The 12,292-nt window shown below is 42.8% G+C and overlaps 1 protein-coding gene across 2 annotated transcripts; it reads right to left on the reverse strand.

Moving 5' to 3' along the window:
- Window positions 1-597: 597 nt before the first annotated feature.
- copb2 (COPI coat complex subunit beta 2) lies at window positions 598-11,977 on the reverse strand. 2 transcript variants are annotated; one of them, XM_056597421.1, is made up of 22 exons: window positions 11,841-11,977; window positions 11,264-11,401; window positions 10,739-10,825; window positions 10,375-10,501; window positions 9,831-9,979; window positions 9,309-9,455; window positions 9,094-9,193; window positions 8,740-8,882; window positions 8,051-8,250; window positions 7,709-7,819; window positions 7,511-7,599; window positions 7,252-7,358; window positions 6,835-6,978; window positions 5,969-6,099; window positions 5,416-5,623; window positions 4,705-4,815; window positions 4,185-4,399; window positions 2,211-2,349; window positions 1,888-2,025; window positions 1,671-1,748; window positions 1,323-1,499; window positions 598-1,136 (listed from the first exon to the last, which is right to left on the reverse strand). In XM_056597421.1, exons 1-22 carry the CDS (start codon window positions 11,841-11,843, stop codon window positions 1,041-1,043), a joined length of 2,838 nt encoding a protein of 945 aa, XP_056453396.1. In that variant the 5' UTR covers window positions 11,844-11,977; the 3' UTR covers window positions 598-1,040. The 2 variants fall into 2 exon arrangements, with proteins under 2 accessions (XP_056453396.1, XP_056453395.1); XM_056597420.1 differs by having other exon boundaries at window positions 1,323-1,502.
- Window positions 11,978-12,292: the final 315 nt, after the last annotated feature.

A 12,292-nucleotide genomic window follows, 5' to 3' on the forward strand; every position in this document is an offset into this window, starting at 1 on the left:
AGAACATAAACCTATTGTGTGTGGACATGATATGTATTGTTTCTTCCATTAGACTAGCTATAACAAAACTTCCTATTTGGTTTTCCATACATTGGAACACATTTCTGTAATATCTGGAATAATATTTTTTTTCTTCCCACCCAACTCATCTGTTAACACACGGTATTTTATTAAGTATACTACCCGGAGTATAGTGTGTTCTATCTACATTTTACCGATGACCATTTGCTGATGCTATTAAATAATAGAATAATGTTATGGACCAGAGGACACATAACATAACTCACATAACATAACTTGTTTCTTTCTTTAGATTGTTTTCTATATCCCTTTCTAAAGAGGTCAAATAAATTATCATTTGTAATAGCAGAGCAGGTTATTAAAAAATGTGTATGTATTGTTTGTGTATGTTTACATTATGTGATTTTAAATTATTTGTCACGTCCAATAATGCATTTTTCCTTTCAAGACATAATTTTGCCTAAAACTGCCTAAAATTGCCTCGACTTCCAAATATAGCTTATGTTACCAAAGTCTAGTTGCCAATAAAACCTTGATATGAATATACTTCCATTATAATGCGAGTAGAAACAAGAAAACATTAAGACAGAAGTGAATATTTACAACAATTTGCCGTTTATTCGACCAACTGATAAATGATGTACAACCATAGGCCACATGAGAGTCAATACAGAACTCATTGCAAAGGCTCGTTAGTGACAGCAAAACCATGAATGGGGTACAAAATTTTATTCTGAAATAGATAGCATTTAATTCCTTCTACGAAAAAAAAACTAAAAACCTCCAAATGCTTTGACAGTGGCTGGGCAGGACAACGAAATACATTTCAAGTAACAAACAAAACAAATTACCTTTAGAAATGTTGTGACTGTGGCAGGGCATGACAGCAGAATAACTTTTAGGCAACAAAACAAAGAAGAAAATATAGAGGTGTGGGGCAGGGGGGGTTTGGTCTCTCATAATTCATTAAATAAACTTTGCGGGGGGTTAGGGATCGCTTGGGGCTGGAGAGACGTATCCTAGTCATCTAAAAAGTCATCATCCAGGTTGACGTCTGTGGTGTCGATGTCATCCAGCTCCATGTTGTCCAGGTCCACATCCAGATCGTCCAGAGACTGAGAGGAGAGGAGTAGCGTAAGGGTTATGTACACACAACACAGGGTCAGACTTCTGGATGTCCCACTTCAAGAAGCCGTGCATATAATGTTTACTCAACAGTTCAGGGAAGACTATTCCACAATGAGATAAGAACACCTTATTAGCCAAACGGTTCACAGAGAGAGAGAAAGGGGAGACCCTACCTTATCTTTCTGTGACGAGTGAAGGGCTTCCTCCTCTTCCTCGGGAGTCTCTACGGAAGAGGCTGATGGCTGCGAGGGTGTCATGGCCGACACAGCCGCGACCACGGGAGCTGAGACCGCCGCCATCATAGAAGCCATCATTCCGGCAACTGGGGTCGCCTTGTCACCGTCTTCTGACTGCTGACCAGGGTGACAGAGAAGTAGTATGAAGCATAAACACTGGCTGTTCGGAGTCCCTCATTATCAACCTGTAATATGTCCTTTATTGATGTCAAATGATGTGTAGAGTAAGTAAATAAATCAGGGTCTTAAGAGGGACAATGCGTAAAGAAGGGGGGGGGGGCTCACCGTTGTAGTGGGGGTAGGGAGCACCCCAGTGGGCTCATATCCCTTGGCCTCCTCTAGAAGGTTTCTGTCTTCATTGGGCTGAGAAGTATACAAGACACAAGGTTTCAAAATACAATGGTGTAAGAGTGGCAAGTACACCGTAAGAAATGTCCCTCATTAATGACGACAATCCAAATAAAGACGATACAATTTAATCCCAGAGCCTCCCGTAACTGACCGTCACCAGGGGGTAGTCGGTGGCGGGCCTGGAGGTCCCCAGGCAGGTCTCTCTGAGGAAGTGCTCGGCTCCGAAGGACTCCCTCAGACCAGGGAACAGGTTCTCGTACTCTGTGGGGTCTGCCAGCGACTCGGCAGCCTTTCAAACAAGGGCACAATGGTGAGTAGATGTAGTCGAACATACATTCGTTCCAAAAACATTTTCAAACCCACAGATAGCTCAAAGCGGTGCACAATGGTATATTGAAATTAATAGAAACAGAAGAGATATGTCAAGCCACATGTCAAGGACTTCTAGTCGATGTTGCTGCTTGTCGGACATACCTTCTGGTTGACCTTGGCCAGGTTCTCCCTCCACAGCTTGACCACCCGGGACACCTGGCTGGGCAGGTAGGTGCGGGCCAGGAAGGCCGCCTCTGGCAGCCGGTTGGTTCTGATCAGCAGTTCCAGACACTGGTCCAGCCTGGAGGGTGAAACCAAGCCATAAAAGAGAACGGATCAGAACTCCAGTCCCATCTCTGACCCACAACAGGGACCCCCAAACTACATTAACCCATTCAGACCGGATCACGCATACGTGTGTATTTACCTTTAAGACCGGAACACGCATCTATGCGTAGTTACCATTGAGACCGGGAAACGCGTCTGTGTCATTTTCAGCAATGCGGTCTTTTTCAAGGCAAATGACCAGTTATACTCACTGTGATTGGTTGATATATTCTTGGGGTGAGCGAACGAGATGCTTGGGATTTTTTTTTAATTAATAGCGAAGCATTCTATTGGTCGAAATACACGTGGATCATGTTTTAGTCAGTGGGACGTTTAAACTTTAATCGCCGAAGCGATCGAATATGGCATCGAACATCACACATTCGAGTGAAGTTAGTGAAATCGAAGACACTGAATTAGATAACTTAGATGAATTAGATAACTTGGAAGAAAATATTTTACCATCTGATCGCGTGGTAAGAGAGCAATGGATTCAAGCTTTCAATGTTTGGGGAAGAAGAGGATTTGAGCGAGTTTGAAGGCTTCGCGAACGAGTGGAAGAGTGGCAACTTTCACTCGCGGGAAAAGATTCCATTCAATCGCCAACCTGGCATAAAGATCGAGCTGCCAATGCCAGATGTTATAACACCGGTGCAGGTATTCTCCCATATCTTCACGGAAGAAATGTGGATGCGTCTTATAACGCAAACCAACCTCTATGCTGAGCAAACGCGGAGTGCAACGCCTTCGAACAGCAAGTGGGATCCCGTCACAATCCATGAAATGAAGACGTTCGTGGGACTGTGTCTGGCCATGGGGATACATGATAATGATTTGATCCTGATACTAATTACAATACGTTATGTCACAAGTCACTGATAATAATGGATGATTTGAATAATAATATGATACATAAAAACAATACAAATGACAATTATAGATTATTCTTACGATAATAATTCATGTCTGATGATAATGATTTGATCCTGATACTAATTACAATACGTTATGTCACAAGTCACTGATAATAATGGATGATTATGGATAATAATATGATGATAATATGATCCATCAAAATAATACAACAAAGAAAATGAACATTAATAAAAATTGAAATTATTAGGTAAAGAAGAAGTAACCCTCTGTTTTGTTTTGTCCTATATCTGTGTTTCAGTGTCTATCACTTGTCACTTTGGTACCTCAAAAGTATGACATAGAAGCAGATCTGTATTGATTTTCAAAATGTTCTTGATGTTTTTGATGTCTATTGATTTTTTAAAAATATGCAGTTGAAGTTTATGGCCAAGCAAGTCAGTCAAGTTGACAGCCAAATAATTAATCTCTCAAATGCCTTTTACCTCATGTTTTTATCTGCTATAGAGCCTGAGAAATTAAGGTTTTATTAGGCGTTGACAAACTTTGAATATTGTTCTGAAAACCTTCAGGTTTTGAGAGGGGGTTTACAGAAAAGTTCTTAGGCATAAAAAGGCCTTTTTTAGTAGGCGTTTTAGGCCTAAATGGGTTAAATACAAATATTTAATGTAGTCCTACTTAGAATGTAGTTTACATTATATTTTTACATCCCTTGTGTGCAACAGTTTTGCTCCTATCGACCTCTCTGTGTGGTTACCAAGGTCACCCGTTCAGGCATGTGGTAGAGAAGGTAGCTCATATTCGAAAATTGAGATGTTTGTGTGTGTCTGGGAGGGGGGGGGGTACTTTAGATCAGCATCAAAATACTTATGGCGAGGTAAGGAACAACACCTGCAGCAGACAGCCTGCCCCTCTCTCACTCTCCAGTGTACTCACTTGCCCTGCAGGAAGTAGGTCATGAAGGCCACGTTGTTCTTCCCGTCCTTCTCGGCTCCTTCGGCCAGCTTGCTCACCATGGTGGCGTTGCCCGAGGCTGTGGCAAGCAGCAGCAGCCCACCGTAGTCCTGGGCGTGGTGGAGGCACTCCTGGGCCAGCCCGAACTGGCACTTACTGATGGCCAGCTCCGCCAACTGCTTCCACTTCTGCTCCGCCTGTGGCGCGGTGTGGGAGAGGGGGATGGGAGTTTGTCAAGCGGTGTCATGACAACCAATTTCCCCTTGACGACCGGTCGCCTTTACGAGGCTTGCTCTTGTGAAGAAGAAAGTGTTTAAACTCGTTTCGGTTGAAGTTGGCTACATTTGTTGTTGGCTAAAGTTAACCTCGCCATTAAACCTCAACTCATATGGTACCGGTTTTCAGGGAGTTTTATGGTAAATATAATCAACTATTCTATTGAATATGATTCAAATACTTTCCACCCCCCGAATGTTTGGAGTTCCACCAGCGGTGTGTTTACCTCGGCCTCAACGGCCAGCTGGTAGGCTGTCTTCAGCTCCCCCAGGTTCAGGGCCAGCTCAAAGCGGTGCTCTGGGTCCATGGACACAGCCAGGGCCTGCTGCTTGAAGCCCTGCGCACACACAAAAACACACCTTTTACACTTTGATTCGATCACAAACCACCAGCAACTCTTCTCTAGTGGTGCACGTAGACAAGGGGCTAAGTTGCTCTTCCTGAACGGAAAATATTAATATCCAATAAACATAAAATACAAATGTGCTGCATATGCGAGTAGATCAAATGTTTGATCAACTGTAATTGATTATAATTAGTGCTGTTAAGCGATTAAAATATTTAATCGTGATTAATCGCATTACATTTTTTTCTATGCTAAATATCCCTTGATTTCTTTGTCCCATTAATTTTTCTCATTTTAATGCTCTTATCAACATGGAGAAGTGCATCGGCTTGCCTTGTGCAAATGTTTTTTTATTGATAACAACAATGGCATATACTGATCAAAACAGGACGATACAAAAAAAAAGCCTATAGTGCAATTAAACGATGAACATACAAACATACTGCCCTGAACATAGCCGTCAGGCTACTGCTTCTTTGTTTTGAGGCAAAGAAAAAAATAAATAATAATAATTGGTTTGCGTTAACGCCGTTAATAACGCGTTTAACCGACAGCACTAATTATAATATAACAGCTCTGATTCCTGCTCACCTGTTTCTCCAGGAAGTGGGCCACACGGGTCCTCTGCTCCTTGGGGATGGTGGGCAGGACTTTGTCCGCCATGCCGAAGTCCCTCCGCATCACGGCGGTCTGGTACTCCAGGACGGACACCAGCAGGGAGTAGGTGACGATGTTGAGCTCCTTGTCCCCCAGGTAGAGGCGGTCGTCCTTGGGGATGTAGCCCAGGAGGTACATGGTCCTGCCATGGGGGGAGGTCACACATGAACCAGGTCAGCTCCACACGAGAACCCAGGCAGAGAGCCCCTCACGGCAGGAGGAGGCACTTCATAAAGGAGGACGCTGGCAGACCCGACTGTTTATGCCAGGCTGGTAAATTGTTGACGTTGAGAAGCTAATGTTTTTACTTGGGTGCAATAATTTGATTCCTGGCTTCTATCCATCAAAGCTGCAATGCAGAAAGCCTGACTCTTTATAATCCAACAATAATATTATTGATGCAGAACTATGTATCCCGTGTTAGTCTATAACTTAAGTGTAATCTTTACCATTGCGCCTTTTGATTTACTTCAAAGAGTATCTGTACCTGTCCAGGTGAGCAATAGTGACGATCTCTCCTCCTACGAAGTAGTTGAGCCTGTTGACCGAGCTGGTGTAGATGAAGCAGTCTCCAACCCAGAGCCCTGTCTTCACTATCTCCTGGATTTCTCCTTGGACCTTCAGGAAAAAGGAGACCAATCAAGGCTTAGAATGGCCAGCTATGGATGTGAGGGAATTATAAGATAATCTTTACTGGTATTAAATATTAGAATATTTACTTAAGAGACCCTTTTATCCAATGCAAAGTAGGGCTTTGACTTTTGCCCAAAAATCATATTCGAAGTTTGTTTGTTTATTCATATTAATTTTCAAATATTTATGAATAATATTTTGACCATTAAATGCCTTCAGTAAGACCTGGATTGGGCTTCGCAAGGTTTGTTTACCGCGTTGCTATGGTTACCGGTCTTGCGTGTTCCAACGGTTTATTAGGTTTCTAATAAATCGCTGTCTAATCAATACTTCATTCACTGCCTCTTCCGTGGTCATTACAATATTATGAATAGACTGCGTCGTTTTCTCCGACGTCTCTCCCTCTTGGCCTGCCCGAATATTAAGGGCTGCCTAATATTCGTTCGAATTTTGATTCATTTTTTGATATTCGAATTATATTCGAATAATGAAGTTCGGAGTCAAAGCCCTAATGCATAGTGGGGTTATATCCCTCCGATTATAAATCAAGAAATGTTTAAACAAAAGTCATTCCTGCAGTGAGAAGGTATAGATAACTTTGAACAAAATTGTTGACTACAGTGAAAAGGTAGACAGGTTAAACCTCCAATACATTGACCTTACACAGTCCTATTTACATAAACTAAAAACACACACACACATACTAATTTGCACACTTACCTCAAAGGCGTCCTCAATGCCGTCCTCTGTGACCCCCTCGTTGGACTCCTGGGAGGCAGCGACCTTGTCGGCCATGTAGCGCAGGATGAAGAAAGACTCCTCTGTAGCGATGCACACCAGCTCCCCGGAGTCCGACCAGAAGATCTGCAGCGGGCAGGGTCGAGAGAGAGAGAGAGAGGGAGAGGGACATGGAACATAGGGACAGGAGAGAGAGACTGATTTATAGGCCCAATCCCATTTCTACCCCTTACGGGAAGGGGAAGGGGTAAGGGGAAGGGGTAGAAATGGGATTGGGCCATAGTCTAATAAACAGACATTACAGGTAATGCCTCAATGACTTTGGCAATCACTGAGGGAAAAGCTGCATACAACTAAAACTAGGAAGTGTTTTCCCCATTACTCTAGGAGAAGTCTTACGTGTTTGGGCTGGATCTCAATGCGCCGGATGAGCTCCGTGTTCTCCCAGTCGTAGAAGGCCAGGCCGTTCACCGACCGCACCCCGAGGAGGAAGCCTCCATAGATACCTGTAGGGAAACGAACCACGCCCATGTTTACAAATCAGCACAGGCTACATGTGGAAGAACGGCAACCAACATTTTGTCACCAGGAATAATATATATATATATATATATATATATATATATATATATATATATTGTATATCCATTAAGATTACCTTCAGCGCCAAAGTCTGGCTTGAAAGATTTCTTCTCCTTGAAATTCTTGAAGATTTTGACGATGCTGGTGCTTTCTCGGATGGCATATCTATACATGACAAAAGAACAAAGAACGTTACATTTTTATTTATTCTTTATTGCTGTGATAAAGGGCAAGTTCACAAAAGGAGAAAGACGCCATCTTCCCAGGTACGTACTCTGAGGAGTCGTGCGCCCACACAAACTCCTGTGCCGAGCCGAAGCTCTTGTTCCTCAGGGCCATCGCTGTGTAGATGATGTACTCTCCATCCCCACACACCACCACGAACCTGAACCACGGGCACAGCACACACAGGGCATGACTCACCGTCACACTGCAGTGCTAGTACAGGTGTGAAAGGACATCCCAGACCACATATACATGAAAAGGCTAATTGAGGCTGTGCATATCTGTAGGTTACTAGTTGCTGTAGTAACAAAACTGAATAACATGTGTTTTAGAGATTTGGTGTGTGTGTGTGTAGGTGCAAGTCTGCCCGTCTGTCTGTATGTGTCTTTACCTTCCGTTGGGGTTGTGCTGGATGGTCTGAGGGTAGATCTCACAGCTGCCCATGTCTTTGACAGCCAGGGGCAGCCTCTCTCCGTCCTTGATCTCCGTGTCCACCATGGCCTTCAGGTTGGCCTGCTGCACCTCGCTGTGCTTGGCCCAGATGATCTTGCCATTGGCGTCCATGGACATAGCCGGCTCCTCACGCCCGAGCTAAGCAGTGTGGACAAACATTGGGGGTGAGGCGTGAAATACGCGACATATTGTAGCAGACTCGGTTGCAGATGCGGTAACAGAACTCTTTTGTAGAATTTTGGTTTCGGTTACAGAAATATAGTTGCTAATTTTTTTAAATCATAAAGGAATATTCATTCAGTAAATTTTGAGTTGTGGCTACATATTCATATTTTTCGTTGCTTTGAATAGACACTGAATGCATTAGAATGCAATTCTAATGATTGCAATAAATTCCCTCTATGCAAACAGCTTTACAGCATTTAAAGCCTGAAGGCTGTTTCCTCTCCATTGAGGTAAAGGACACAAACCCATATAATTTCTAAGTGCAGTAGACGGCATAACCTCCTAAACTAAATGCTTCGCTCAAAATGTCTAGCCTTTCTCTCCAGATCTCACATTAAGAAATGGTGAGTCAATATGACTGGTAACATATTTTGGGCGAGCAGTGCTCTTTACTAAGGTCACCTTGATGATGATGCTGCCTTCGTCGTAGCCCAGGGCCACGTTGTTGGAGCCCCTGAGGCCACACACGCACCACACCCGCTCCATGCCGTAGTTCAGGGTGCTCTCCAGCCGGTAGGTGCTGGAGTGCCAGATCCTCACCGTACCTGGACATGGCAGAGGACAAATCGGGATTGAGTTAGAAACAGCATAACTTGGGAGAGGAGTTGCATTTGGTGCAAAGTTCTAGGACAAATGTTGACGTGTGTGTGTGTGTGTGTGTGTGTGTGTGTGTGTGTGTGTGTGTGTGTGTGTGTGTGTGTGTGTGTGTGTGTGTGTGTGTGTGTGTGTGTGTGTGTGTGTGTGTGTGTGTCTCACCATCCTCAGACCCTGTGATGATGATGGGCAACTCTGGATGGAAGCTGACACAGGAGACATTCTGGGCATGACCTTCCAGGGTCTGGACACAGGTCTTGTTCTGAAAAACAGAAAGGAAGAATTGTTATTATGGCATTATAAACATTTTTCTTTTCTTTTTATTGACATTATGATTCCTCTCAAACCCTTGTGGTACAAGGCGTGGTTGTTCCTACCTGGTAGTCCCAGATCTTGACCAGGCGGTCGTCGGCTCCTGATATGAGGTAGGGCTTGTCCCCTCCACTGTAGTAGTCAATGCAGTTCACTCCTTTCTCGTGGCCCTCCAAGGTGAAGTTGGGCGAGGAGGAGCCGAGCTGCCACACCTGGTAAGATATCGCAGGGGGCCATTTACATTTTTGGTGCCTTCTATGTTTGATGGGAGTAAATCTAATGGGAAACTAGGAGCTTATAGTTTGATTTTCCCCCTCTCCCCCTACCCCTTGCCCCCTTTCAGTAGCTATTGGTTAAGATTCATACTTAAATAAGGCTTGTATTCAATATGATTAAACACAGGAGACTTTTTATTTGTGATTACTTTTAAACCACCCGAGATCGAATACATAATCCATTAATTAAATGGTATAATAATGGTGTGTTAATCCTAATGTAAAGGTAACAGCATTAATACACGAAAAGGAAGGCCACATTACTTTAAATAACATAAAAAATTGATTGCAACAAAGGAGATCTGTTCGTACCTTAATGGTCCTGTCCAGAGATGCGCTGGCAAACTGGTTGTTGTCTTTGGGGTTGATGACAATCTGCATGACGTAGTGAGTGTGCCCTTCAAACACCTGGCTGCATGACCACTTCTTGTCCCAGTCCCACAGCTTGATCAGCATGTCATCTACACACACAATCATACATTATTACAAATTAAGGTGTTTGTATCCAACTCTAAACAACAACACTTTGAGTAAATATGGCTTCTTCCAATAGACATGCCATTTTGTATTTTTGGGTATAAAGTATAAAGCGGAGCCGTATATATAAAATATTAAGTCACGTTAAAACAATAGTAGATTGGATAGCAAATGGGTAAAACATGGGCATGCTCATAAATGCATTATTAGAGTTGTTTCAGCAGTGTTGCCTCAATATCAGGGGAACCATCCCTCAAGGCTTACGCAGATTCTCTCCATCCCCCCCTCAAAAGAAAAACTATATTTTGGCTCTACAAAGGGGCTATTAGGGTCCATTACTCCGACATGGGTCAACAAATGGAGGGATGAGATTGCGTACCACTGCTGGTGAGGATGTACGGCTGAGTAGGGTGCACAGCGATGCAGCGGATGTAGTCAGAGTGGGCTTCGAACATGTGGACCCGCTCTAAGGTGTTGTAGTTGAACACACGGATCTGCATGTCATCCTGCACGTGACGGGGGGGAGGAAGGAAAGTTACAGACAATACGGCATATTTTCAGAATTGATGAAAGAGAAAAGCCAGGATAAAGATAAGATAATATCCTAATATTAACATAATATTGATGTTGGCAGTAACATAGTATTCATTTTGGAAACAAAGAAAAATAGACTGAAGTATTTCCTTTTAGGCTTTCATTCAAATAAGATAACCAAAGCTACTAAGAAGGGCTATCCCCCTTACCGCTCCAGTGATGACCCAGTTCTTCCTGGCCACGAACTTGGATGCTCTTACAGGGAGGTCACACACCTCAAACGTCTTCACTAGCGTCTTAAAACAGAAGGTAAAAAGTGCTGTTTCTTTAAAATAGTAAGTAATTAGAATGAGTTAAGAATAAAAGTGTATAATAATGCATTTATTAGAACAATGTAGGACCTAATTAAACAAAATGTAAGAGAGCCTAAACAGTTTGTAACCAACATTATATTAAAGTTTAACTATATTGTCAAAAAGGGAAAATTATTGTTTTGTCTTGTTTGGCACAACAACATTGAACGAAGAACTAGAGTTGAGTTCCTCCGCTCTAGAAAGCGAGATATCACCCTTAAAGACAGTTGTGCGAAAAGTGCATATGTTATGCATACTTATAACAGTTTGAGGATGTACAAAAATAAATGGTGTCGTTCTTCGACTTTCAATTAAATCACAAGCAATTGAATGTTCACAGTTACCTATGAAAAAGTCTTTACGTTATTTTTCCGATCGTACCTGTGTTTCGTGGTTCCACACACAGACACTGCCATTGTACAGGCTGGCCAGCATCCATGGCTCGGTCGGATGAAGATCCACACTCTTCACTCGATCCGACCTGGCCGTGAGCCTCCTCTTGATGTCCAGCCTCAGAGGCTAAACGACAGAGGAGAATTACATCCATCATTTTCTACATAAACACTGGATAGTTTGTCAAGATGCAGTCGGACAAGTTGGTGAAATGCTAAAAATGCTACAATCTGGCAACACTGTTCCTGCTGTCAAACGGCTCATCATCCTACGACCTGGCTTGACAATAGCATGTCAACGTTAGCTTGCCTTATGTATTCAATATATATACTTCTCATGTAAATAATAACACACACAGATTTGAGCTCATCTAATTTCATTTATAACATTCTCAAATGTCATATATAGATTGTCAGACGAGGTCGTCCCAGGTCTGGTCTTGACAACTTGTTACAAGCTAACACCACGTAGCTAGCTAGGCTTTCTAATAAAGGGATACACCTCTGATACAATGATAGTGTCTGACACTACTCCAAGACAAAACAATTCTAAAAAAAAATCTTACCATCTTTTATCCCCGCGTTGTCGGTATAGGATGAATTTGTATAGAGGATATTTAAGATACAGGTCCCGATAATGCGACTCAGTGGACACAGCACTGATACTGACGTGGAACTTCCTTAGTCACAATCTCGCGAGACTTCGGCACTGAGGTGGTGATGTGAAACGCGATCTGCGGAGCTGGACCGCGTCAGGGGCCAAGGGGTAAAACAGTGGGTCTAAGTTCGATATATAATGTCTGTTTATTGTTATGTCGCCCATAGTTTCCACAGATAAATGTCAGTCTCTAGGTGTATGCTACATAAAGAAAAGATCTTGCTAAAAAATGGAACAAATGGGCCACCTACTGTTACTTGGCCTACTGTAAATATTGCACTTGTGTGATATTGTGTGATATTGTTTTATTGTTTTATTTAAAGACTTAATTCATATCCTGCTTATCTGCAATATCAAAAT

Source organism: Gadus chalcogrammus, chromosome 8, assembly GCF_026213295.1.
Source record: "Gadus chalcogrammus isolate NIFS_2021 chromosome 8, NIFS_Gcha_1.0, whole genome shotgun sequence".
NCBI classification, from domain to species: Eukaryota; Metazoa; Chordata; class Actinopteri; order Gadiformes; family Gadidae; genus Gadus; species Gadus chalcogrammus.